This window comes from Pithys albifrons, chromosome 18, assembly GCF_047495875.1.
Source record: "Pithys albifrons albifrons isolate INPA30051 chromosome 18, PitAlb_v1, whole genome shotgun sequence".
Lineage (NCBI taxonomy): Eukaryota > Metazoa > Chordata > Aves > Passeriformes > Thamnophilidae > Pithys > Pithys albifrons.
This window is the reverse complement of record NC_092475.1, coordinates 14,915,765-14,943,762: the sequence shown is the minus strand read 5'-3', so window position 1 is coordinate 14,943,762 and position 27,998 is coordinate 14,915,765. Positions and strand designations below refer to the sequence as shown.

At 46.3% G+C, this 27,998-nt stretch overlaps 1 protein-coding gene across 1 annotated transcript; it reads left to right on the top strand.

Moving 5' to 3' along the window:
- The first annotated feature begins 12 nt into the window (after nt 1–12).
- Nucleotides 13–27,983, top strand: SAMHD1 (SAM and HD domain containing deoxynucleoside triphosphate triphosphohydrolase 1). Its single transcript, XM_071572708.1, has 16 exons — nt 13–271; nt 350–416; nt 6,350–6,422; nt 8,271–8,431; nt 10,794–10,909; nt 12,481–12,551; nt 13,599–13,754; nt 16,446–16,546; nt 16,649–16,757; nt 17,278–17,369; nt 18,590–18,705; nt 21,853–21,992; nt 22,770–22,859; nt 23,974–24,078; nt 24,401–24,538; nt 26,200–27,983. Exons 1-16 carry the CDS (start codon nt 25–27, stop codon nt 26,320–26,322), a joined length of 1,905 nt encoding a protein of 634 aa, XP_071428809.1. The 5' UTR covers nt 13–24; the 3' UTR covers nt 26,323–27,983.
- The last annotated feature ends 15 nt before the right edge of the window (nt 27,984–27,998 follow it).

Here is a 27,998-nt window from a genome sequence, read left to right as displayed (position 1 = left end):
GCGCGTGCGCGGTGGCGGCGCGCGATGGGCAGCCCGGCGGGAGCGCCCGCCAAGCGCGCGCGGTGCGAGGGGCGCGGCCCCGGCCCGGCCTGGGACAGCGAGCGGGGCCGGGACAGGGACAGCGAACCGGGCCAGGACAGGGACAGCGAACCGGGCCGGGACACCGAGCGGGGCTGGGACACCGAGCCCCGGCTCTGGGACACCGAGCGGCTCTGCCAGCACCTCTCCCGCTGCGGCGTGGGGAACCCCGGCCTGCTGCGCCGCTTCCGAGGTACGGCGGGCGAGGGCCGGGCCGGGCCGGGGCGGAGGGGGCCGGGCTGAGGCGCTGACACCTCTCTTGCCCCCGCAGAGCGCGGAGTCACCGGGAGGATGCTGCTGGACCTGCCGGCCTGCGCCCCCGAGGTCACCCGCGTCTGGTGAGAGCCGCTCGCGTGGGGGGCGGTGGCACAGCCCCAGCCCTCGGGCGGGCCCTGCAGGCGGCGAGGCCCGGGAGCTGCGGCGGGCAGAGCCTGCCTGGGGACCGGCTCGGGAACAGGCGTTTCCCGGCCCTGCGCGGCTCTGCCCCGAACGCGGCTGTGTGGGCGGAGCAGTCAGGATTAGGGTGAGGACTAAGGCTAGGGTTAGGGCTAGAAATAGGTAGGGTTAGGGTTAGCAGGGCCACTGGGCTCGGTGGGGCTGATCTTGGACCCTCCGGAACAGTTCCCCTTCCCTACTGATCCCAGAACAGCGCCAGCCACAGCACGGACACTCACTGCCTAGTAACTATGAGAAACAAAATACCTGATCCATTAAAAAAGCTTCAGTGAAAATCCCCCTGGTAGCACAGTGACCTTCTGAGTGCTGCTGGGGCACCAGTGTGAGCTGCAGGGGTGCTGAGGAGAACTTTGTGCTGAGCCTGGTCCCAAAACCTTCGTAATCTCTCTGGTGGTGAGCAAGAGCTTTCTTGCTCTGCTGGAACAGAAGAGGATATGAATGTGTCCTGTTGTCCTGTGTGTCAGAATGGTCCCTCTGCCCCTTCTTTGCCTCACTGGGGTCCTTTCTTGCTCCCGTCTCAGGGATGTGAGTCTGCTTGCTCACTGCATATTTCCTGTTGCTCTGTAATCTTTGAGTGTCTTTTCGTTATTCCTTCATTAACTTTGTTTACACTGTTTTCTCCAATTTGTCTCAAACCCCACCTTTTGACACAGGCTCTTCACTGATGTTGTAGTTGGTGGCCCTGAGGACGGCTGGGCTGTGTTATCTGGCTGGCCCATGCAAGTGCAGAGCTGTGCTTTCTGCTGGGGCTTTGAGGACTTTGGTGTGCAGGTTGGCTCCTTGTCTGAAAATTCAGCTGTGCTGGAGGCGAAGGGCCCTGTCTCTGTTCTGTGGAGACATCCTGGCTGCACTCCCGGCATGGGAAGGGTGATCAGGAAGGGTGGGGTGTCTGGGCGTGGAAATTTGTAGTGAAGAAAAAGCTGATGGGACCCAAGGGGACAAGGCAGAAGGGCTGTGCTTTGGAGGAGGTAAGAAGTATGCAGGAGTAATTAGAATGACTTCTTTTTTTGGAAGAAGGGTTCTAACTTCAGCTGTTTGAAGTGTGCAGATAGAAATGTTGTGGTGTCATGGAAGGCAGCTGAATGCTTATGTTTCTGAAGTAGCAGGTAATTGTCTGACTGAAATGACAGGTAGGTGTCTGCTTTTGGTTTAGAACTTACCGGGGGCTGGTTGCTTCCTGTCCCCCACTGTCTGGCAGAGCATCAGGTGAGCACCCAGACACACTGCACATGTGCAGCCAGTCTGGGGAGTCAGACCTGTGGGTTGGTCTGTCCGTGCTGAATGTGGGCAGCGGGACACAGGCAGTGCAAGCACAGGGCTGTGAAGAGCTCTCAGTTGGTGCAGAGGGTGGATGGTGGTGGGGTGATGGAATGATGTGCTTGTGGGTTTTCTTTTATAAGGAGTTTTCTTCTGCGAGATCTGACATCTTGTTTTTCTTAATCTGAAACTGTTGAGGATTGGATGAGAAATTGCTCAAGCCTTCTTTTTGTAAACGTCTGAACTGTGCACTGAAAAAGGATCCCCTTGCTGTCCACTGCACTCTGTGTCCTGCAGGAACTTTGACCATTTTGCTGTGACAGGCCAGTAATGACTGCGTGTCTTTAGTTCCCTGTTTTCAGTGGGGAGAGCTGGGGTTTCCTGTGCACCAGCAGTGCAGAGCCCTGGGTGTCCCATGTGCCCTCACCTTCTGGCACTGTAGGATTTGTGTGGCGTGCAGCACTCTGCGTGTGGATGTGGATGGTGAGAGGGCCCTCTGGCTGACCCCTCTGGAACAGTGAAGTTCCTAAGGGGTGGAAAAGGATTTTCTCATCCTTGTCACCTGTGGCATGAGGGAGGGTGTGAGCAAAGCAGGGAGCAGGGAGGGGAGTGGTTGAGGAGGTGCCTGTTCTCACCATTTCTAAGCAGCCATCAGTTGTGCTCTTTTGCCTGTTGAAAGAGCTCTGCCTGCAGAGCCTGGAAACCCACAGTACCAACACAGGATTTGTGTGTCATGTCTTGGTTGAGGTGGACTATGTAGATTCCAGGTGAAAAATGTCCTGCTGTTGTTTTCCATCTGAAGGAGGATGGAGAACTCTGTGTGGGGCGACATCCAGATGATTGGTCACACCAGGATCACGTGGACAGCGTGCTTCGTCATTGTGAGGCTGAACTGAAACTGAGTTAGTGTTCCTGGAGGCAGGGCAGAACAGTGAGACATGCAGGGCACTGATGTGGAACATTTGGTGAGGACTTCCCAGCCTCCCTCATCAGGTCTTTTCTTCTGCTGGTCTCTCAGCCATGTCTGTCACCGACCCATACTCTTTGTGGACAGTGTCTGCAGAGGCAGTTGTATAACAGCTACACTGTCAGTTGTGCAGAGTGTCCTTTCTCCGTTCTTCCTGGATGTGCAGTCATTGGTAGGTTCCCAAGAAGGCAAGTGCCCATTCTCCTTATGTTCCTGCCTGGTTTTCAGGGTCTTCTCGCTCCTCAATTTTTGTGGCATTTAAAAGCATGGCCATGTGCTTCGAACCAACAGGCCATGCCCTCTGTGCAGCAGTGCAGTCCCTTGCTTCATGCCAGGGCTGCTTTGCACTGACTCACCTTCTCAAAACTGTCATGAAGTCCTGCCCATGTACTTTGTGTGACCTGGAGTGTCTTTTTGGAGCCATTGTTACCTGTTTGGGCATTGTTAACACCATGTTTGGGGGTACTGCTGTACTTCTTGTGGTATTACAGCTCATTCAAAAACGTGCCTGTGATGTTTGCTCTCCTGTCCTGAATTTGGCTGGGATAGAGTTAATTTTCTTCCCAGAAGCTGTTCCAGTGCTGTGTTTGGGATTTAGTGTGACATCCATCAGTATTGGTAACTTGCGAGTGTTTGAGGTGGTGCTGGGTCAGTTGATGCTTACTCTGAGTCAAGGACTTTTCAGTGTCCCATGCTGTGCCAGCGAGTGGGGAGTATGGCCAGGAGAGCTGACCTGAACTGGCCAGAGTTCTGCACCACAGAACCTCCTGCCCAGCTGTGGAAACAGAACCATGGCGGGGGGTGGCTGGAGCTGCTGGTCAGTCACTGCTGGGGGCTGGCTGGGCATGGGTCAGAGGGGTGGTGAGCGACTGTTGGGCATCACTGGTTTCTGTTGCATTTCATTCCTCTCTGTTATCCCCACTACTATTATTTTTATGTTTGGTTTCTGTTGCATTTCATTCCTCTCTGTTATCCCCACTACTATTATTTTTATGTTTGATTTCTGTTGCGTTTCATTCCTCTCTGTTATCCCCACTACTATTATTTTTATGTTCTTTTACTTTATTTCAATGCCTAAATGGGTCTTATGTCAACCCACAGGTTTTACTTTTTCCCAATTCTCTTCCCCATCTCCCTGGGAGCAGTGAGTGGTTGCTTGGGACTGAGTTCCTGGCTGGGGTTAAACCACAACAGTCCTTCTTGGTGGCCAGCCTGGCTCAGAAGGGGTTGAGGTAACAATTGATCTGACCAAAGTTGTTACAAGCATTCATTATGTTAGTTTAGTAGTTGCTGGTCACAATGTTGATTTATTTGCCCTCAGAGTTGTGCTTGTTCTCAGACTTGTATTGTGGAACATGCACTGGTCTGAGCACCAGCAATGTTTTTTTTCATCTTAGAATCATAGAATGGTTTTAATTGGAAGGGACCTTAAAGATCATCTTATTCCAAACCCCTGCCATGGGCAGGGACATCTTCCACTATCCCAGGTTGCTCCAAACCCTGTCCAAACTTGGACACTTCCAGGGATGGGGCAGCCACAGCTCCTCTGCCTAACCTGTGCCAGGGCCTCACCACCCTCACAGGGAAGAATTTATTCCTAATATCCCATCTATCCCTGCCCTCTGGCAGTTTAAAACCATTGCCCCTTGTCATGAAACTTATCTGCCCATGTAAAAAGTTCCTCCTTTTTATAAGCCCCCTTAAGGTACTGAAAGGCCATAAGGAGGTCTCCCCACAGACTTCCCTCCTCCAGGCTGAACAGCCCCAGCTCTCCAGCCTGTCTCCGTAGGGGAGGTGCTCCAGCCAAAGGCTTGGGACAGTCTGAGCAGCAGCTTGTATTGGTTTGTATTGGATACAAACCCGGAATAAAGACAAGCACAGCAGTCAGACAACACTGAAACAACTTTTATTGCAATATTAGCTAGAAAAGAGAATAAAAGATACGAAACACTATTTTATCAGTTGCTTCCTGTTATCAAACAATGCTCCCCCTGCAGCCAGGCCGGGACAGCCAGGCCTGGCAGCAGCTGGTGGGCAGCGTGCTCAGCGCGGGCCGGGGAGGGGTGAGGGTCGGTCAGCTCACCAGCCCCGTGGTCTCCATGGTACCGGCTCTTCCTTACACCACGGAGGGCCAGTACGTGCCATGAGGAGCTGCCTGGGTGGGAGGCAGCCAAACACTGCCTGTTGACATAAATGGCATCAGTCTGCCCATGGCCTGCTGCAGGGTGGGGGGCCAACGACCCCTGCCCACAGCACCTTCCTTCCGTCATCGGCTTCCTCACCCCTCTGTCCATCCTCTGCCATTGTTTCTCAAGGGTATTTGTATTTATCTTGTGGTGTGGAGCCAAGCCAGGGAGGAACTCGGCTGTGATAATAGAGAACATCCAGTGACTTGCCAGCTTCACCGGGGACTTTGTGCAACACTTTGACTGGTTTCACATCCTACTGTAATTACCCCTCACCCCTCTATGCCCCATTAAAAGTACCCTCTCTAAATAGCTGTGGCCTGAGAGCTCCCTGTAGGGAAAGGGACACCAAGTGGTTAAGATAAACACTGCTCACCAACACCTCAAACATCCTATGCCTTTAATATTTTATGAATTGTGAATTATTAAGTTCTTTGGACGAGAATATGTAATGCATCAAGCAGTGTTTTTTGCTAATAGTTGACATTTTATAGTCTCACTTTCTTTTAAAGCATTGAAAGACTGATGTCAAACTGATCTTGGGATGCTTAACTGCTGGGAAAAAAGTGGAAATTGTATTTTTTTCGTGGCAGTGTTTGCTGTGATACTGTAGCTGAAACTGTAGCTGAAGGACAAGGCCTGCAGACATGTTTAATGAGAGTGTGATATGGCATGTTAGCTCTCCTCCCAAACCTGTCCTGCCTGTGTTCTTGGGCTGCTGTGGCTACAACAGGGTACCTGCACTGGAAGTTTGCCTGTGTGTTGTGAAGGGGACCTCTAATAATGTATTAAAAATGACAGCAAGATACCTTTGCAAAATAGAAGAATCAGTTCTCAACAAAATTAGAGCATGTTTTAAAGAGCAGTGGTTTTCATATTGGCGTTGAAATTAATTTATGTAAAATTCAAGTTAATTTGTCAAAATGAAACTTTTAATACAGAGTTGATTAACTGAAAAAGTTTTATAACAATCGTTTTTTGGGACTTTGACATTTTTGTTTAAGAAGTTTTCAACCTTAAAAAATGACAGTTATTCATGTACTGCAATTTGTAATTCCCATAAATTTAAATGACTTATCTCCAGATCTGACTTACACCATTTTTTTCATCTTTTTTGTAGGGATTTTTATGGTGATTTTATTTCTCAGTTCTGTATGAGTGGGAGAAGCACTTACTGTGCTTTACAGTGGCAACATCTATAGCTGTTTGTTCTCGTCCCTCTGTACTTGACTTTAGAAGGATAAATGCTTTCAGTATTTTTCTGAAAATATTGCAGTCTTGACCCTGTGTAAGAATCAGTGAATATCAGAGTAGTATGAACTTGCCTAAGTAATTACATATACTGCAAACTGTAAAGGGAAATGCATTGCAGGCTTTGCTCTCAGTGTCCTTTTTTCCTTCCTAGCTGCCCAGCTGAGCGACTGGAAGTGCTGGCCTGCCTGAAGCAGCTGCCTCAGCAGCACGTGGACGTGATGAAGGTACCCCACCCCAGGCCCTGCCTCTCCTCCCCTTGGCTCGGTGCTGCCAGCTGCTGCCTTTACCTTGCACAGCAGCAAACTCCAAGCCCTTGGTAGTGGTGGTGGTCTGTGATAAACCACATTAACCAGAAGAGTTGTTAAAATCACCAGCTGGGTGTTTTAATGTGGCTAACTGGAGGTTGTGAGGGATTGAATGAGCAGAAGAGCTGTTTGACATGTGTTGAGGAGCTTCCCTTTCACATCCCTCTATGCAGAGCCTCCCCTTGGTTTATTTTGTTGGTTTTGCCTCAGGCTTAGGTTAACAGACTCTTCCTCTGTTTGCTCTGTCCAACTGGTTCTCCCAGTGGTGTCTGTTGGTTTAACTGGGGCCAAGGCTGCACACATTCCATAGTACTTGCACATCTGCCAGAGCCCTCCCAGCTCAGTGACCAGGGGTGGAGAGCACAGGAAAACCTTATTTGCCGCAATATTTTATCAAGATATGTGTGTGATGGATTTTGGTTTTACCTGCTGGTTGAAGACGTCTTGAGGATTAGATGTGTTTGCCTTCACTACTGAGTTACTGTAGTTACTGAGATGTCTCTTAAAACGTGTGCTTATCAGGGAGTACTTTTTCATGTTTCAGTTATCTTGCCTTTTGTTTGTGGAAAAGGTAACATCATAATTTCTACTCAGCAAAATTTCACTGGATTTTAAAAATCATGAGCAATGTCAAGCCAAACACTTTTTATTGGATATCTTGGACATCCATTGCTTTAGTTGGAATAGCAGATTGATAGAGACAGCGTTTTTGACAAGTGTTGAGTTTTAGAATTGTTTAAGTGCAGATAACATTTTTAGGGATTTTGACTTAATTCCCTTGCTGTATGAATGGTCAGCTTTATCTTTTTTCTTGTCAGACTTCTGTAGTTCTCCGAGATAAATGGGTTGTGCAGAGAAGTTGGGGATGCCCTGTGCCTGGAAATGTTCAGGGCCAGGTTGGACAGGGCTTACAACAACCTGGTCTAGTGGATGGTGTCCCTGCCTGTAACAGGGAGTTGGAACAAGAAGATCTTTAAGGTGCTGATGCCCAAAGAGGCAGAATAAAACTGTTTAGAGACATAATTTCGGTCAATAAACAGCAAAGGTATTTATTGGTGCAACGCTGGGGAACCCTCTGATTAGCATCAGACAATAGAGTTCTGAAGTCATCAGTGCAAAGCCACAGCATTTATACATTTTTAGTGAGAAGTTACATCATTTAACATACATATTCATGTTATTGCAACACTTGATTATAATATTCATAACAGGCGGAGTTGGGGCGGAGTCGTCCTTTTTGAGGGATATTACAGTGGGAGTTCCTCTTACTTCCTCTGGTAGGGGTCGTATCTCAGCTCCTCATCCTCAGTGAACTTTTCAACTTTACTTAGTTTTTGCTGACTTTAGGATGGGCTTTGCCAAAAATGGTGCTTTGAATTTCTTACCCTCTTTCTTCAGTTCAGTCTGTTCTGTCATATATATCTAGGTATGCATATTTTGCCCTGTTTTGGATGAGTCTCAAGCCTTATCTTGCCTGGCTTGTCTAAATGTTGAGTACTTTCTTGTCTTAACTACCTTTTAAGGGTTATTTTACATAACTTTAGGTTCTGGGTTTTGCTCTGCTTCAGTCCCTCCTTCTCAACCCCAACCATTCTATGATTCTGTGATAGATCTTGGTATAGGGTTGGCAGAACATGGCTATGTTATAGCAGATGAACAATCTCTCCCATCAAATACCAGACCATTCTGGGTATCTCTCACCTTAATGCCTTTTCTTTTCCAAGTCAAGTTTTAAATGTCAATGGAACTGTTTTTTTCCTTTTGTAGGTTTTTAACGATCCTATTCATGGGCACATTGAAATACACCCTCTGCTTGTCCGGATCATTGACACGCCTCAGTTCCAGCGGCTTCGCTACATCAAGCAGCTGGGGGGCACTTACTTTGTGTTTCCAGGAGCCTCTCACAACCGCTTTGAGCACTCTATCGGGTAAGGGGGTGGGTCTGGCACACGCATCTCTTGTGTTTGGATTTCCCCGAGTCTGGTTCCACTGCAGGGCAGTGCCAGCCAGGGGCGTTACTGTCTGAGCCTTGGTGAACACTGTGTGGTGGCAGGTGTGATCTCATAAATGTTCCTGGATATCCCATGTGATTTTGGGCTGCTCCCTTGAACTTCCTTTAATAAAGACAGATAAACAAATCTATGACATGGATCAGTGCTAGATTTCCTCACCATCCCTTCTTATTCTAAGAATAATGTTAAGTATTAACTGTGACTGCTTTATGTTACCCCAGTCACAATTAAAAAAAAGTTTTAAAGCATAAACCTAGTAATGGTACAGGTGCTGCTCTAAATGACTTGCCAGAGAGTTGTAATCCCCTTACATTGTCCAGCACAGCTAAAATACATTTGATCTGGAACATTTGCCTTTGTAGTTAGGTGTGCTTTAACAATCCTCAGGCTAAGCAGAAACAGATGATGGACACGAGGGATCCTCCAGCAGTGCTACGTCATTCACACTCCACAGAGAATCACAGAATCACAGAATGGATTGGGTTGGAAAAGACCTCCGAGATCATCAAGTCCAACCCTTGGTCCAACTCCAGTCCCTTTACCAGATCATGGCACTCAGTGCCACGGCCAATCTGTGTTTAAAAATCTCCAGGGATGGTGAAGCTGATTAATGACAAATTTAAGCTTGTTTTAAGGGTATATCCCGAGGTGCAGAAAAATTAACCTAGTCAGTGGGTTTTATTCAGGTGATCTCACTGGCCTAAGTTGCTTTTCTTAGTGCTGAAATACTGTGGAGTAAGTGTGGCTTCCTTACGAGGTGCAAGTGGCTGTTGCAAAAGAGTCAGTTCGATGAGACAGGCTGATTACATCTGGTAAACCTGAAAAGAAGTGTGGTTGAAAATACACAAAGTTCTAACAACAGAAGTCTGAAAACTCCAGTTGTATATTTGCCTAAAATCAAGTTAGAAACCTTTCAACGCAATATTGTTCTGGGTAAAGCAAGAGTAGTTCTTTATTGAAAAGCTTTTCAGGTTCACAAAGTATTTAAACCTACATAGCAGTATAGAAGTGCTTACTGTTTTATAATGCTACTTAATTACCATAACTAAAGGTTATATCCAACCCAAAAATCGTCCTCCCCCCCAGAACCTCCCCTAGATCTGCCCTTTGGCACTCCTCCCCTGGAGCTGAGTCAGAGGTCTCAAGACCCTTTACTTCTTCACCATCTTCATCTTCCCAGCATGTCCCTTCTTTGGAGCTTCTCCAAGGTCTCTGGGCCTTCTATTGCTTTGACTAAAATGACTAAAATGGTATCTTATTTTGACTATAATACGTACTGTTGTTCTAGTCTTGGTTGGTATCTCACTCTTAACACAGAAATTCAGGAATGTAGCACAGAGTTAAAGCTGTTAGAAACTGTTAGCTGCTCCCTCAAATGTGAGTAGCTATACAGCTGTACAAAAATCTACAAATACACAAAATCCTAAGGCATCAGTATCAGCCACCTGTTCTTTTGAACAGTTCAATTGACCTATAAAGTTAATTTAGGACATTTGTTCTCAACTGGTATGTACTTTTGAAGGTTTCTATGGTGGTAAAATAGAAGAAGTGAGCTCTGTGTGCTTATTGGTGTAGTAAAAAACCAACAAACAGTGACATTTGGTCTAATAAAAATATTACCTTGTTATGGAAAACCTTGTCTTGCTTGAAGCTGTCCTGCAAGGAGGACTGTTGAGGCAAGTAGAAAATGAAGTTTTTGTAGAGCTTGTAATCAGCTTATGGGAGTATGTGCTGTTTGTTTGCTCCTGCTGGTTTTGTATCATGAGAACATTGGGTCCTGTTCAATGAAATGAAAATGCCAAATCTAAAATGAATGAAAGAAAGAGAAATAATGCTGTTAAAGCAGCAGTTTGAAAGAAGAAGCAAATGCTTTGGTGACTGTCATGGACCTTTGCAGTTGCCCTGACTGGAATTCAAGGATTCTGTGTAAGCTGAGGTGCTTGAAGGTCCACACTGTCAGTGATGCACTGCTGTTCCCTCACACAGCGACTCTGGGGTTGTGTGTTACATATGTGTGCTGTAGGATACTGTTGTCTCCATGTTTTAGACCTGGTGTCCCATGGATTTTGCTTTCAGATGTGTTACTGATGACTGAAACTGCTGCAGGGAATACTTTGTTTCTGTGCTTTTCTTGCAGATCAGGGTTTCAGTATTTGTTGCATGGTGCCTGTCAGACACCATGCTGTGATTTAATGGAACAAAGTAGAATAGAGGAGTGGCTCTTTTTCTGTTCAGCCTAAACCACTGCTATATTCTTGTTTTTTTCCTCCTGCAACAGGGTTGGCTACCTAGCAGGATATCTGGTGCGTGCACTGAAGGAGAGACAACCAGAACTGGATATAACCCAGCGAGACATCCTCTGTGTAGAAATTGCTGGGCTTTGTCATGATTTGGGTAAGGAACACCTGAAATATTTTGTTGCTCTTTTGAAAGCCAACCAGGATGAAAAGCTGGCTGTGAGATCAGAACTGTGAGCTGTTTGGGGCTGTTCCGTGCACGGCCATATTCCAAGACAGGTTTTGTCTGTTCTGTTTGGTCTGGAGTACATCTGTAGAGACAGTGCCATGTGGTGAATCTGTAGCTACTCTTAGTTAGTGTTTTGTCTTCTTTCTAAAAAGTGTTTAGAATTCTGCCCTCAGTGGCTGAAGTGTCCACTTCCTTCCATGATTTACTCAGGACTCTTAAAAACCTTTCAAAATGACAATTAGTGGCCCTTTCAAAAATTGTTATGATTATTTTATAACTACTTATTTTCTTCAGAGCTGACACAGAGTAATTAATGTTCTCAGTGTGGCTGCAGTACTTGACTGTGGTGTAGGTGTTAAGTTCAGTAGTACTTGAAGTGTCTTAGGAATGTGTACTTGCTATAACTGAATCTTCCTTGTAGATGATGATAAGGAATTGTCTTACTCAGAGAGTTGTGGTCAAGGGCTCGCTGTCCCAGTGACAAGTGGTGTCCTCAGGAGTCAGTGCTGGGACCGGTGCTGTTTGATGTGTCTGTTGGTGATATGGGCAGTGGGTTTGAGGCACACTTGGCAAGATGGCACAGAGCTGTGGGTGCAGGCACAGGCTGCTGGGATGGGACGGGGTATCCAGAAAGGACTGGACAGGCCAACAAGTTCAACAAGGCCAAGGGCAATCCCAAGCACAACCACAGGCTGGGAGGAGAGCTGTTTGAGAGCAGCACTAAGGAGATGGACTTGGGGGGCTGATGGATGAAAGGCTGGACAGGACCCAGCCATGTGCACTGTCACTCAGAAACCCCTTGTGTCCTGGGCTCATCCCCAGCAGTGGGGGCAGCATGGCAAAGAGGAGGATTCTGCCCCTCTGCTCTGCTCAGGTGAGACCCCACCTGCAGAGCTGCCTCCAGTTCTGGACCCCCAACATCAGAAGGATGTGGAACTGCTGGAGCGAGTCCAGAGGAGGCCACAGAAATGCTGCAGGGCTGGAGCCCCTCTGCTCTGGAGCCAGGCTAGGAAAGCTGAGGATGTCCAGCCTGGAGAAGAGAAGGCTCTGGAGAGGCCTTAAAGCAGCTAAAAGGGTGTCCAAGAGAGCTGGAGAGATACTCTGGGCAAGCACCTGGAGTGACAGGACAGGGGGAATGGCTTCCCACTGGCAGAGGGCACAGTTAGATGGGATACTGAGAAGGAATTCTTCCCTGTGAGGATGGTGAGGTCCTGGCACAGGTTGGGCAGGGAAGCTGTGGCTGCCCCATCCATGAAAGTGATTGAGGCCAGGTTGGACAGGGCTTGGAGCAACCTGGGCTGGTGGCAGGTGTCCCTGTCCATGGTAGGGCATGGAACAAGATGATTTTTTAAGGTTCCTTCCAACCCAAACCAGTCTGGGATTCTAGGATATGTCAAGATCAAGTCGAATACAAGAAAACTCAGATCCTTAGCTTTACTCAAAAAAATTTTGTTCACAACCATGTCTAAGATTAAACCTGTGTAATATTTATTTTTAAGGTCATGGACCATTTTCACACATGTTTGATGGAAGGTTTATTCCAATGACACGTCCAGATTTGAAGTGGAAGGTAGGCTTTTCACTATTAAAGTAAAAATACAAACCTGAAATTTTTAGTGTCAGAATAATTAGAGTGCTGTTGGTTATGAGACTGTGGTGGTCATCTTATTACCTTATTGCATCACTTTATTGGCTTAATTGAACACCAGAGTGTTGTCTTCCAGTGTTGCAATGATGTCGTTGTTGTTTTCAGCTGTATGTCTGGGGAGCAACAGCTCCCTCAGCACAGCCATGGGCAGATGGAACCTTTCTGGCCATGCAGAAAACAGTGTTGGGAGAAGTGGGGGTAGATGTTTGTCACCAGCATCTCTTCCCTAAGATTATGAGTGCTCTTGGACTGCTGTGTACTTCTGGGAGATCTGTGTGTGCATGCATGGATTTCTCTTCTGCAGGGGACACCTGAGTGACGCAGAAGAGAAATGAGATTTCTCAGTCTTGTCAGTGCCTGTAGTGTGACTCTGAAGAGGCAGAATTCTTTAGGGCTGCAATCATTACTTTTAGCCAGCATTGTGCCTTAAAATGCATATGAAGAGCTTTCTGCAGAACGTATTTTACAGATGCAAAATACCAACTGGCAACTTCCTTCTGGTTTAATATTTTAGCCCAAGGTCAGAACACAATACAATAGAATACAGTGTTTAGAACTCAAACTTCCAGAAATTTTGAACAGTGGTTGTTTGCTGTGAGTGAAAGGTAACACGGTCCTTACAGCTTTCTCTTGGTACTTGTACTTACCAAGCAAAATCAGCTGAGCAACCTTGTTAAACTTGTGCACAGCAGGATTGTTTCCTCCCCTATAATTGTAGCTGCCTTGCCGCTCTTTGTGACAATATAATAACAGCTCCCTGCTGCAGAGTGTGTTCCTGGACTCTGTGGACTGGGTGATTTCCTGTTCTGTGTGATACAAAATGACTAAAAAATAACCTAAGTGCTGCACTGTCACACTGGCCTGCCCATGTGCCCTTCCAGGCAGTGCTGCTGCCCTGGGGGAAAGCTCTGACACTGCAGGAAAAATGCTTAAACCATGTGATGCAACATTTGGATTTTTTTTCCACAGCATGAAACTGCTTCTGTTAAAATGTTTGAGCACCTGGTCACTTCCAATAAACTAGAAGAAGTCATGAAGTCATATGGTCTTGTCCTGGAAGAAGATATGTTGTTCATCAAGGAACAAATAGGAGGGCCTGTAGATGAAACTGCTTGTGAAAAATCGGTGAGTCAGTGAATTGTCCTGTGGTTATCCCAATAAATGTCTTTATTTTGCTGAAAGACTAGATAATTTTGGATTCTGCTATATGTTATTTTTAGCCCCATGAAATTCTGAGAATCCTGTCACAATTGGTGCTAGAGGAGTGTATTTCCTACAGTGCTGGCAGGAGGTGGTACCTTCACTGTGTTATGTGCTTACATCTCCCTGAGAATTCTTATGCAAAAGTCTTCAGATTAAAGGAAGGCTCTTGAATGTTATTTGTATTTAGTGAACCTAAATTGGTGATTGGGATCCATTCAAGAGTATGGAAGGAGCTGGCAGAAATGCTCACCATGCACTTTCCATCATTTACCACTAGTCCTAGGTGGTCCCAGCTGTCTGGAAGTTGTCAAATGTGAACCCATCTACAAAAAGGGTCAGAAGGATGATCCAGGGAACTATAGGCCTGTTAGCCTGGCCTTGGTGCTGGGAAAGGTCATGGAGTAGATCATCTTGAGTGCCATCATGCAGCACATACAGGACAACCAGGGAATCAGGCTCAGCCAGCACAAGTGTAGGAAAGGCAGATTCTGTTTGACTGAAGGGCAGGAATGCTCTACAGAGGAGTCTGGATGGGCTGAATTGGAGAACCTCATACAAATGGCCGTGGCCCAACAAGCCAAGTGTTGGGTCCTGCACTTGGGTCCCATCAATTTCATGGAATGCCACAGGCTGGGCAGAAAAGGCCCTGGGGGTTCTGCTCAACAGCAGCTGCACATGAGCTGTCAGTGTGGCCAGGTGGCCAAGAAGGCCAGTTGTGTCCTGGCCTGTCTCAGTCCTAGTGAGACCAGCAGGACCAGGGCAGTGACTGTCCCCTGTGCTGGGCACTGCTGAGGCTGCAGCTTGTTCTGTGTTCAGTGCTGGGCCCTCCCAACAAGGACATTGAGTGGCTGGAGCGAGTGCAGGGAAGGGCAGTGGAGCTGGGGAGGGCTCTGGACCATAAGTCTGATGAGGAGCAGATGAGGAAGCTGGGGAGGCTCAGCCTGGAGAAAAGGAGGCCCTCAGCCTCCCTCAGTCTGGATAACAAAACTGAGTACAGGCAGAGATGAGGCAGTGAGCAATCCAAACCATGGCCCAAGTGCCAAAACCACATCAGCTTTGATGATAGGAGCAAAATGCTTGGATTAATTGCAGGAGCAAACATAGAGGCATGGATAAGACTTGAAGAGATGAGTCGCCTGAAGAGGCAAGGAAGAAGTCATGGTGATTGTTAATCATTGCAACTCTGTGAAAGACTGAAATCCTCTCTCCTCACTTTACAACTCTTGTCATCTCTTCAAGGGCACCCATTTAGTTGCCACCAGAATTAAGTGCTGGTTCTGTCAGGACGTTCTGCTACTAATCAGAATTTGTATGTTGTCCCAAACAAGGAACCCACAAATGTTCACACTTGCCCATTTTTTTCTGCTGCACTAGTGGGTAGTTCTGCCATGTGTACTCCAGCAATCTGATGGCAAACGTAGGGAACTTGGCACAAAGAAATTCAGTCTGAGATCTTACAGGAGAAGGTTGTTCATTTACAAAATTTGCAGGTTGATTTTTATGCCCTTGGGCTCATTTGCCCACAAATCTTCCTGCCTCCCACTACCTTTGATCTTGTGCCAGGTTCTTACGGCACATCTGGTTTTCCTTGTTTGGATTCTGCTCTTGTTTTCCAGCAGGATAGCAGGAAAAGGAGAGTCCTGTGTGATATGTGGCAGTGCCCTGCTGGTGTTGGGCACAGGCCTTTCCTGGCAGGCCCTGTCAGGTGTCTGAGAGGGCACGGGGTTCTGCTGGCATGGTGTCTGTGTGGCGGTGCTGTGGTGCTGCAGGGCTTTCTCCTGCTGGGAACAACAGGTGTTTGTGCTTCAAACACAGTGTCCTGAGCATGTCCCAGCAGCAGAGCTCTTTGTGGTCATGGTATTTTTACCTATGATGTGCTTTGTTCCTGCTGCTTACATGCATTTCTGTTCCTGTTTGTGTGTCAGTTTTAGTATTTCTGTAATGCAGATGACATGGAAGCCATGTTTGCATACAATGTTTTCCATTTTTGGAGTTTCAAAGCCAATTTATGGCATTTTTTGTTTAGCTGAAGAATCTTTAAATTGTCAAGAAAATGTGCAATTTGTATCTTATTATTTTGGTGTTTCTTGTTTGCCTCATAGCTGAATTATCCCTTGTGGGAGTTGAAGTAGCTGGCTGTTCAAACAATTTCTGTTTAAAACATCTAAATAAGGAATTTAAAACCAAGTTGTATAAAGTTGATTGCAGAAGACTGCAAGACAGTGACATGTTTGTAGGTTTAACTAATACCTGAGGATTAAATCATTCCAGCCTTTTCCCCTCTTTGTTGCCATGCCTTTTTTTTGGGGGGGTGGGGGGAGGGAGGAAGGGCATTTCAAAGCTGCAGGCTTTGTTTTAGTGGAATGAGCAATGAAATACTTGTGTTCATGGATTTTATTCCTCCTGAGATTCTGAGAAGACAGCTGCTTAAGCCCCAGTTCTGCACTTCTAATGCCTGACAGCTCTTTTTTTGTCTTTGTGTTCTTTGCTACCTCAGTGTTTGATGTTTATCACAGGCAAAGTTAAAGTGTATTCTCCTTGTCTTAAAAAACTGGTTTGATATTTTTTGCACAATCTAATTTCTTACTGTTTCTCTTCTGGCTCCCCTGTTAGTGGCCCTACCATGGTCGACCAAAGGAGAAAAGTTTCCTCTATGAGATAGTAGCCAACAAAAATAATGGCATTGATGTTGACAAATGGGATTATTTTGCAAGGTACAAATCTTACAGTTTTTCTTACGAATTCCTACTGAAAAGATGCTATTGTATGTGCAAATACAATCCTGTTGTTAAACACTCTCTGTGGAATATTTTTAGGGATTGCCATCACCTGGGAATCCCAAATAACTTTGATTATAAACGATTGCTGGTCTTCACTCGGGTCTGTGAAGTGAAGAACCAGAAGCACATCTGTATCCGTGACAAGGTGAGGGATGTGTGGGGCTGGGGGGCTGCTCAGGAGCACTGAGGGCACAGGGGCTGGGGGAGCTGCCCCCAGGGGCTGGGGGTGCCCGAGGCTTCTCCAGCCCAAGGGAGGAAGAAGTGGTTGCTGCCCTGAAAGCTTTTCTTTGCAGCTGGTGGTGTGAGGGAGGGAGGGAGGGACAGGGCAAGCCACTGTTTGTGGTGGGTGCTTTCAGGGCAGGCTACAGACCTGGCAGCTCTGCTTGATCCTGCTCCAGGTCTTCTGAGCAGGAGGTGGGTGTGGCTTTGGTGAGGGGCTGCTAAAGGAGTGAGAGGTCCTCATCTCTGCCTGGCCTCCCTGGGTCACCCTCAGTGCTCTGCTCTCCCACCATGGCTTAAGTTCTTTTTCAGAATTTATAAATCGTGAATAATAATCATTCTCTCTATGCTGCAAATGGAAGGAGGCAACTCGACTGATTGATTGCTTTAGTTTTCCAAGCAAGACAGTGTTAAAAGTAAAAGCTGATTGGGTTTTTTTGATTCAGGAAGTTGGAAATTTGTATGAAATGTTCCACACCCGGAATTGCCTGCACCGGAGAGCATACCAGCATAAGACTGGCAACATCATTGAACTAATGCAAGTATATTATCCTTTTCTTGCATTCCATTTATTTTTAAATCTTGAAACAATCCATATTCATTTGGAATATTCAGATAATCAGTGAAGTATGATGTAGAATAAAAACAAATTCTTGTGAAGAGACTTAGCACTTAAGAGTATCAGAGCAAACAAAAAAAAGAAAGAGAAGAGGACAAAAATGTCCTTCCATGGGAAGTTAAATCAGAGGAAAATTACTAAAGCCCTGAAGAAGCACAGGACCAGGGTGTGCTTAAGTGATTTTGACTGCTGACAGATGAAGTAAAATCTTTATCTGCAAGTTAGAGACCACTTAGCTCAAACTAGAGCAAGGTCACTAACAGAGTAAGGTAATGACCAGGCTTATACAGCTCAGCTGAGACCTGATTTTGTGTTTATGTAATGCATGAATTGTTCAGGACCAACTCAGCTGGCTACCTGCTGTTGTACCTCTCTTGTTGATAGCTATAGAATTTTCCCCATAGCATTATTCTTTTTACTTTTCTTGAAAATCAGAAATACTTGTATCCCCAAATGTGTTTCCATTAGGATCTTGTCTGCTGGGTCATCATCTGCTGAGTGCAGAAATAAAGGAATGTTAAGAATTACACATTACAAGAGTGATTTGGACCGTTTTCATTTCATAAACTTCAGCTCCTGGTTTAGGGATCCTCTTAAACTCAGACTAAAAATGCTCAGGTTTGGCAGCAACTATGTAGGAGGAGTAAAACATATTTTTTAGTTCAGAAATTTAATCTTTGGCTTCCCATAATTGTAACAACCTTTCCAAAAGAGTGTCCGAGCTGGAAATGACAGCGAGATACAGGGAACTCTGGAAGAACTTGATCTTTAGAACATCATTTTTTCCCACCTGAAAACACCATGCTCGTGGTGCTTTCACCTTCCAGTGCTTTGGATCCTCTGAGCTAACTCGTGGAGCCAGGTGTGTGTGCAAGGATATGGTTGTGTGTCTGAAGCAGAGCAGAGCGAACTCGCTGGTTCATCTGAAGGTTACGGTCGGTTCTGAACCTGTTCTCAGTAAACCTCTGTTGAAGTGTGCAATGGCAGCATGGAGACAGGAGATGCTGCAGTGTGATCAGCATCTGCTGTGTGCTGGGGATGCAGTTTCATCTGTTGTCTTCTGTGTCTCTTTTGACTCTTGAGCAATAAGGCGTTCCAAAGCAATGGTATCCTAAGGTCTTGCTTTTGTCTCAAACTAGGATTACAGAAGCCTTTCAAAAAGCAGACAAGTATTTTAAAATAAGAGGCTCTGGAGGAAAAGTGTATCAGATTTCTACAGCAATGGAGGACATGGAAGCCTACACTAAGCTAACTGGTATGAGATCTCAGAATTATTTTTTTAAAAAGTAAAAGAACATGAGTACCTGTTAAAATACCGTTTTTACAGCTTTTGTGCACAGAAGTTGGGGCAGGCCTGGGCCATCCAATCCCTGAGCTCTCATATCCTGCTGCAGGGTGAGACCTTCTAGTTTAAATTTACTTCCATGTTGAGAGAGAAGCACCAACTTTGTTCTGCATATGTTCAAATTCAGCAGTGTTGTCAGAAGGTCCTGCCGGTGCCCCAAGTTTGTTGCACTTGTCACAAGTGGGATCTTTGTCAGCTCTAAGTGATACAACATTCAGCTACATCAGGGAGAGTAGTACTGGATGTGTGTTGTGGTTTGAAGCTATCCCCAAGGCAGGTTCCCAAGGGCTCCCATGGGCCTGGTTTGATTTGCTTGAACATTGCCTGCCCCTCCTGGTCTGTGCTGTGAGACCACCAGTGCTGGTTTGTGTTCAGAGCTGCGGCATGGAGGGTGGAGGCCAGCATGGGAGGGCAGACCCTGCTGCCCTGGGGGTTTGGGGATGGCTGCAGGGCATAGGATGCTCCAGAGTGCTCCAAGTACTGTGGAGTAGTGGCAGCTCTTGCAGCCCTTGTCAGCTACAGCTCACAAGGATTCCCAAGCAATCTTTCCTGAGTTTCCATCATCAAGCCTTGGCTGGCCAACAGAGAGACTCAAGAACTTCCATCTTTGGTACATGGATGAGGTGACAGAGCCTGAGGGCACTGTTCCTGTGCTGGTTTAAAGGTAAATCAGCAGGAGAAATGAGCCCAGCTCAGGACAGATTGTAAGTCAGGGTTACAATTTAATAACAATATTACAATAAATACAATGACACAAAGAGAAATTGGGTTTAACCCACAAACCCCAGCAGTGTAACCCAGCCCCCTGGAGCACAAACACAGTGGGGTTTGTTGGCCCCTGTGCAGAGCCCCACGTGGTTCCCCCAAGTCCAAAGGAAAAGGAAGGGACCAACCTGTTGGTGCAGATGATGGCTCAGTCTGGTGGAGAGTGGCGGGCTCCTCCTGTCCAGGTTCTGCTCCTCCTCTGGATCCACTGATGGTCCCAGAGGTCCAAAACCCCAAGATTCTCTCCCCTCAGGTGCAGGTGGGAGCCCCCAGTGCCTCCCCCAGGGCAGGGAGTTCCACACTGGGGGATCTGACTCTGGGAGTCAGGAGGGATTTTGGAATCGTTGCTGGCCCATCAGCAGAGCTGAGCCTTCAAGTGGGTGTGGAGGTGCCAAGGACTCCCTGCAGGGCAGTTCTCCCAGCTCCTCTGCCAGGCTTCTTTCCCAGCCAGCTCCCAGCCTGAGGGCTCAGCTGTGCCCTGGGCTGCTGCTGCCAGTGGGCCATTGGGAACAGTCCATCGGAAATTATCTAGAGGGTGTAGAATGCACAGCTTTGGTCACACCCACACAGTGATTAACTGGTCCCACCTGCTGAACTGGGACAGTTGCAAAGGATCCTGTGTGTCTTAGCCTGTGTCATGCTAAGGGCCTTCATCTGCCACAGCCACCTCTAGCTTGACCACAGTCCTGCTGTGTTGTGCTGAGGTGAGGAGCTACACGTCACCTCTGTCACTGCATGCCTTTGTTCAGGGCAGGAGAAGGGGCTGGCTTTGAGGGGCAGGAGCTATTGGAAAGCATGAATTGTGGTGCTGGGCTATGGAAGGCTAGGCAGAAAGAACTGAAGTGAAGTTCTTCATGTGCTAGGATGTGTTCCTGTGGGCTGGCTGGTCTGTAAGGTCAGCTGTGCTGGCGCGTCAGCAGCAGGGCCCTGCTGTAAGTGCCTGCTTACCTGCAGTACCTGGTGAGGAGTACAGCTCAGGGCAGGGACACCAGGACTATTCCCTGTCTGCCACAGCAAGGAGCTGTTTGCTGGGGCTGTCCTGTTCAGCCAGAAGGGTTGAACAGCAAGGAGAGTGATGTGAGTAATGGGCCAACATCAGATGTAACAGTGGACCATAAAGGATGAGTATATTCTCCTCTTAAACCAAGGCACTTCCTTTCCTGCCTCTAGTGATTGCAGCCTGGGGGCTCCTGAGTTGCTTGTTTCAGCAGTCCATGATGAGTGATGTTTCTGTGAACCATGTGGACTTTGCAAATAATGAACCTCTGTGGGGTCTGCAGCAAAAAGCTCCCTAGCTTTGTTCCATGATGGGTGAAGAACCACTGTTGGTTTTTAATGTGTCACCTCCTGATTTGGCAGCAGATCCTAGTCCTAGTAAAGGCTGAGACAGCAAGTTGTTCCTTGTCATTACTGGTTTTGCACAGAGGAGGTGTTCATGGGCTTCTTATTTCTCCTGCATTATTTGTTCTCTGAAGAAACCTGGTCTGTGGTTCCTCATGGAGAAGTTCCTGACTTTTGTTGACCTTGCCCATAAAAACAATCCTCACTTGAAGGTGTTTTGGTACATGGCTCATAGGTTGCTTCTGGAGAGTGCTGGAGCTCCACAGGCCGGTGTCAGCTCTTGGTGGGTGTTGCTGGGCTGTGCTTGCAGCATGTGTCGAGGCTGCCCAGGTGTTCCTGGCCAGGAGAGAGATGTAAACAGGCACAGAGCAGTGTGGTGCTTGTGGCAAGCCAGCAGCATCCTGGCAGCAGCAGTCTGTGGGACAGCCAGAAGTAACCTTTCTGCTCTGAAGCCACATCAAAAGAAACCCGTGTCTTGGTGCTGGGATTGATGGTGGGAAACTCACTGTGTACGTCACTGTCATGTGGAGACAGGAGGGGGACTTTGCTGCTGGCATCCAAAGTCTGAGAAACCCTGGAGGTTTAATGGCAGCTCTTTATTTTTTTACAAGACACTTTATTTTTCTCCTGAGCCACTTAGTGCTGGGATTTAGGCTATTCTGCTGAACAAGACTGGCCAAATAAGAAGAGAAAGTAACTTCCAGTGAAATAACAAATTGTGTTGCAAGGGTGAGAATTGAGCTGGTTTTTCTCCCAACAACCACTGTTAATCTGATGATAATTAGGATGATATTGTGACTTTGCATTGTCAAACTTAGTTCAGTCATTCCCTGAAAACATCTTTCCAACAGGAGCAGTTTTTCCTGTTGCTTCAGCCTTTGTCCTTGTACATGCATTTTGCTGTGACACTTGATTGCAACTTACTTAACAAAAATCAATGCAATTTGGCAGACAGTATCTACCTGGAAATTCTGCACTCAAGTGATCCAGAACTGCAGGAGGCACGAGAGGTTTTGCGTAAAATAGAACGACGTGAATTATACAAGTTTTTAGGAGAGACTCGACCTGAAACAAAGAAGGAAATTGTAGAGGTAATGTCCTTTGGTGGAAGGTTCTGAATTCTGTCCCTGTAAAAATGTTCTCACAATTGCTGACACAATTGTCTTTCTCTGTCTCCATCATGTGGTGCTCCTCTGCTTGGCCTAGGTGGCAGCAGGGAGGATTCCCTTGGGTCCAAAACCAAACAAACCCCCCTTTGTGTGTTTCAGCTTTTGGAGTAATCACCATCCCCTCCAAAGTTTGCATAGGAGCTCACTGCTTCTGGTCTTTTTGTGGGTTTTTTTGTGTTGTGGTTTGGTTTTTTATAGTGATCAATGACATTACTGACCTTGGGTTTTTTATATATGTCACTGTATAGATATAAAAGCTTTCTTAGAGGGTGAGATCCTGCTGCCCTTCATTAAAAAAAAGAAATTCAGTAAAAACATTTAGTATTCAGCTTTGGAGAACTTAATTGTAAAAAATTGTAAAATGGTTGAAGGTACTTATTTTCTGCTTTCACACTTCAGCATCCTGGATGTCTCAGTCTTGCTCTCCCCTGCCCCATCATCAGGTGTTAAACTCTCCCTCCACAGACTGGCAGAATTTGTGTCTTCTCAATTATATAAGCTTGGGTTGTTTCTAAAAACTGGTACAAAACTTATAGCTAAGGTATACAGGGATGTGAACAACCAGAGTCTGTCAAGCTGTGAGGAATTCAAAGCTTTAGTTTGGTGACACGTTGTGTCATGTGTTTTGTTGCCTTGACCTGAGAGTGCATAAATGTATTCTGAGTTACTGAGTTAATCTTGTGGTTTTGTTTCTTTCAGAACAACAGCCTGGCAGAAAGCATTGCTAATGCCAAGCCAGAGAAGGATCCTCCAGATGTGGAGTTAAAGGCTGAGAATTTCATAGTTGATGTAAATACCTCTGAGAGCATGTTCAAGTAAAAACTTCTCAATCAGAGGGCCTTGTGTACCCTAGTGAAAACTGGAGATGTGTTTCAATGCTTTTCAAAGTGAAAGAACAAACCCACAGGGTGCCCTATAACTACTGTCCTGGTTCAGCTTAAGGGTCTGAAGAGCAATGAGCTTCCCTGTGGGAGGGCCTGGGGCAGTGGGAGCCTCCAGGGCTGTCACTGGGGAACTGCTTCTGGTCTCAGATGTGTTCTGTGACTGTCCTTGCTCTGAAAAGGAGCAGTGGAGAAACCTGAGAGGTTTGGCACGTGGGGATCAATGGCAGCAGCCTGGGGACCACTGCTGTGGGTTGTGAAGACAGGCCACCTGTGGGCCCCAGTGAGAGGAAAACAAGCACAGTGACTCCAGGCTTGTGCTACTGCACACCTGCATGACAGGCACTCCCAGGGTTTCTGCAGAAGCACCTTGCCACAGCTCAGTCTGCAGCCAGCACTGGTGGCAAGGAGAGAGCTTGAGACGAGAGGAGAGTGCTGTGTACAGAGCTGCAGGTATGACACAGCTTAATCCTTGTTCCTGGTTAACTCTGGGAAGAGCTAGCCAGTGGCTTTCTATAGAGGGCATCACGAGTCCATCCTAAAGCTCCTTGTGGAGAAGGTTCACTTCACTGGATAAAATTGTAGCACATACAGAGCTTTGGAATATTTGCCTGGGCTTCCCTCGTCCCACAAACTGAAGTTGTGGGGAAGTGGGCACCTTCCTGCTGACCACTGAACTGTTGGTGTACCAGGCAGATGTAAATAATAATGTCTAAACCTCATGTTTTAATTGTGAGCTCTTCTGCTGCCTCTGAAGGGTGTAAGTTTTGGGGAGGCCCAGGCTGGCAAGGGCCCAGTACACTTCCAGTGTTGTATGAATATTCACCTGACAGTTTCAGAGCAAGAGGTGGTGGAAGAAAAGATACAAAATACTAGATTGTTTATTAAGTAATAATTTGTTAATTACTGTTCTGTTTGACTGCTGTAATTTTCAGGTGTATAGTGTTTAGCCTTTTGTATTTATTGTGAGAAAACTAAAGGCAAACATTAACAAATGCTGTTTTCTTTGTTTTACACACAAGGTTATCAATATGGATTATGGAATGAAAGAACAGAATCCCATTGATAAGGTTCACTTCTATTGCAAGGCTGATCCTTTCAAGGCAGTCAATATCAGTAAAGAACAGGTAGTGTTTTGTTTTCCTCACCTGGCTTCTGAAAAGCATCCTCACAGATTGGGAGGGAAGTGATTAGAGTCCTGCGTGGTTGTTCTTGTAGGAGTTGTTGAGAGGTGCTGGAATTGGACAATGACAATCTGGAATCCTTTGCATGTGAACAGTATTTAACTGGAATAGACTGGGAGTTAGAAAAACACAGTTGTTTTGGATAAAGCTCATAGATTGCAGTGGGATGTTTCTTACTGCTTTTCTTTTGTATTCAGATGAAAAATTTGAAGTTCAGTGGATTCTCAATCTCAGTACTAAAGCTTGTTTCTGTTTTATTTCACAGGTTTCAAAGTTTTTACCCATAACATTTACGGAGCAGGTTATCCGAGTTTATTACAAAAGTCAGGATCCAGATGTTATTTCAGCTGCAAAACAGTACTTTATTCAGTGGTGTATGCAGAATGATTTCACCAAGCCACAGGTAACAAATTCACTTATTATTTTTCTTGTTTACAGCTCTTCATCCATATTGCTTTTTCCTTAAGAAATCTGGCATTCAGGCCTTGCCATTGTGACAGAGGCACTCCTCCCTGACCCAGCTCCTGCTTTTTCATGGCTCCCATCTGGAGGTTCTGGTTTCACTGAAGCAGTGCTGGAGACACCTGCAGGTGTCATAAAAGCACAGAGTTATGGAACACTTTGGTGGGAAGGAGACCTTGAAGATCATCAAGTTCCAGTCCCCCTCGTGTGGGCAGGGACACCTTCAGCTAGAGCAGGTTGAACCTATTCCCCCTTTTTCTGCCACTCCAGTTCCTGATGTTGAGTCCCTCTCCAACCTGGAATCACAGAATCATAGAATGGATTGGGTTGGAAAAGACCTCAGAGATCATCAAGTCCAACCCTGGATCCAACCCCACTGTGATCATCCAACCTCAGAGATCATCAAGTCCAACCCTTGATCCAACCCCACTGTGATCACCAGCCCAGGGCACAGAGTGCCCTGGGCTGGTGATCACAGTGGGGTTGGATCAAGACATGGTGGATTCTCACTCAGTGACACATCCATAGAATCATAGAATGGATTGGGTTGGAAAAGACCTCCGAGATCATCAAGTCCAACCCTTGGTCCAACTCCAGTCCCTTTACCAGATCATGGCACTCAGTGCCACGGCCAAGCTCAGTTGAAAAACCTCCAGGGATGGGGAATCCACCCCCTCTCTGGGCAGCCCATTCCAATCCCTGAGCACTCTCTCTGCAAAGAATTTTTTTCCCATCCAGCCTGGCCTTGGTTGTGGGTGTCCTCTGAGGAAAGAGCTGCATCCTGTGACAGGAGAGCCCACCCTGAGGGTGGGTGTTCCTGCGTGCTGGAGCCCCAGCTGCCGTCATGGCTCACTGTTCAAGGCTTGTTCTTTTGTCATTTTTCTGGCATCTGTTTTTTGAGTGCAGTCAATTTCAGAAGGGTTTTTTACAAATGAATCAAGAAACAACCTTTTTCTCGTTGTAGAGTGTGGTTGTGTCCTTGTAAGCATATTCTTCTGCACAGGCACATCCATCCTGCAGACCCTGGCATGTTGCAGAGTACAGCAATGGGCTTCTCACCAGCTTGTTTCCGAGCTTAGAGAGCTGATTGGCCGTGTTGGCAGTGCCTGAGCACAGATTAACATCTGTATCTGCCTGGGATGAGCCCCACTGCCTCAGACCAGCTGCTGTACCAACCTTGCCTGCTTTAGACAGTGCAAGACACATCCCAGCACCCAAGGTGGGTTGATTGCAACAGTTTTAATGAGGTGCTGTGGTGAAGTCAGAGAAGACACTTAAACTAATGATTCCATTTGCCCAATGCAGCCTGTTGGTCTTCCAGATTTGCTGCTTATAATTAAGGAAGAGCTGGACTGCCAGTGGTGGTGGCTTCTCAGATAGGCAGGGGACTTTTGTCTTCCCACCAGAGGCCACCACTGGCCACTGTTTTCCATCTTTGGGATGCACAGTCATCAGTATTAATTGATTCACTGTTTATTTACTGGTCTGTTGCTTGTGGGACCTTGTATTGATTTTTTTCTATTGAGCTTGAGACTGAGCTGCTTTTCCTCTGCTTTAGAATGGAAAGCAAAATCACTAATTTTTCCCAACTTTTATTACTAGGATGGTGATGTTGTTGCCCCTCATCTAACTCCAATGAAGAGAACCTGGAATAACATGAGAGATGATGAACACAAGAAAGCCTCAGAACCCTCCTGCAAACAAAGGCTCCCTTTTGATGAGTAACATGTTTCTTTTTGGCACTCCTCAGTCTGCTGTCTCAGAAGATGATTAAACCCTGAGCAGTAACTCTTCCTAAAAGCATTGAAAGGACTTGAAGGATTCATGGAGCAATGCAGAAATGCATTTTACAATGCAGTATATTTTAATGTAGGTACTTAAACAAAGTGCATATTCAAAGTAGACTTTTAGAGAAACAACTTATTACAACAGAGTAAACTCAGTTCTCATTTATTTTTGAATGCATTGGTGCTGTGTAGCAAAAGTAACTTTAAAAATTTCATTTCATTATTATTACAAGACTTCACTGCTCTGTCTAGCCCTGATCTCTTCTTTAGCTGACTGTGCTATTGCATGAGCTGGCAGAAAAAAATCCCAGCTCAGGTTTGATGGGGGATTTTTGGGGTTGGGGTTTTATTGGTCGCTGGGGAAGAGAGGGTAAGTCTGCTTCTGAAAACATAGTGAGGCAAAGAAGAAATAACCAAGGATGGCATCTTCAAGAAGAGCAAACCAAATTTCGTTTAAAAAAAAGGCAGGGAGAGTGGAATCTTTCTGATAATCAAAGATTATTTTTCTGGTGTTCAAAAAGCTGATGGAGATGCAGGACTTTTGCGATAAGAGCGACCACAGTTTTTATTGAAGTAACGATGCATTGCAGTGCCCTGCAGCCTTTCATTGTTTTATTCTGTATTTTTGATACACTGAATGTTACATTTTTACTGTCTGAACTGCAACAACTGCTCAAAACGTCCGTGGTGTGAGTTGTTGCAGGAAGGCTGAGCTGCTGAGTTGGGCACAGGAGGGCAGTGTCTGTCCTTCACCAAGTGCTCCTTGTCTCTGCATTACACTGTACTAGGCAGTCAGGCTTTTCAGGAATCCCTCCATTCATGTGTCCCTGCCCTCTTCTCTTGGATCTCCAGTAGTTGTCCCGGTGTCATTTTTCTCTCCCTTGCAGACCTGTGAGGGTCCTGACAGGTTTTCTGTACTGGCAGTGCTGGTGTGAATGTTGCTGAATGTCTGTCCCATTGAACAGGTGACCGAGGGAGACCTTCTTCCTCTCATCTATTACTCAGGTCTAAGAGGAAGGCTGATGTCTTTAAATGAAGCCTAAAAGCTTGAAAAGGTCTGCCCTCGAAACTAAAAGCACAAAGTGAAAGGTTCAGTGATGCTCAGAAATTGGAACAAGCTGTGGAGTTTATATCTGGAATGGGGAAGGAAACGCTGAGTGTTCAGTTTGGGCAGTCAGGTGTGGGTTGCCAGGATTGGTTCTGAAAACCAACCCAGGGGGAAGGTGCTGTGAGTGACCTGCAGAACTCTAGTCATGTCTCCTTAGCCCTTGTTAGTGGGGACCTGATGCCTTAGGCAGAGGGAAGTACAAACAGTATCTATGTACATACTCAGATTTTGCTTGTTGAGGTAACCAGAAGTTGTTTTGTACTCTGCTGCTTTCTAATGTGCCTGTGCTCATGTGTCTGAAGGTGTAACCTCTGCTGTTCCTTTCTCTAACAGTGTTTCAGATCTGCAGGTGAACCAGGTAACTGTTAGAAAAGTTTGTGACCTCTTTAAAAGCTTTTCAAGAACTTAACTATGCTTCAAGAAACTATATTGTAGAATGAAGGCATTTATAAAATCAATATTGTCCAGAATAATATAATTTTGTTACTGTTCCTTGGGTTTGTTTT

Coding starts and splice junctions, on each gene's coding strand:
- SAMHD1 (XM_071572708.1), top strand. CDS start 25: ATGGGCAGCCCGGCGGGAGCGCCCGCCAAGCGCGCGCGGTGCGAGGGG. Junction 417..6,349: donor CCCGAGGTCACCCGCGTCTG/GTGAGAGCCGCT, acceptor TTTCCTTCCTAG/CTGCCCAGCTGAGCGACTGG. Junction 12,552..13,598: donor GTCCAGATTTGAAGTGGAAG/GTAGGCTTTTCA, acceptor TTTTTTCCACAG/CATGAAACTGCTTCTGTTAA.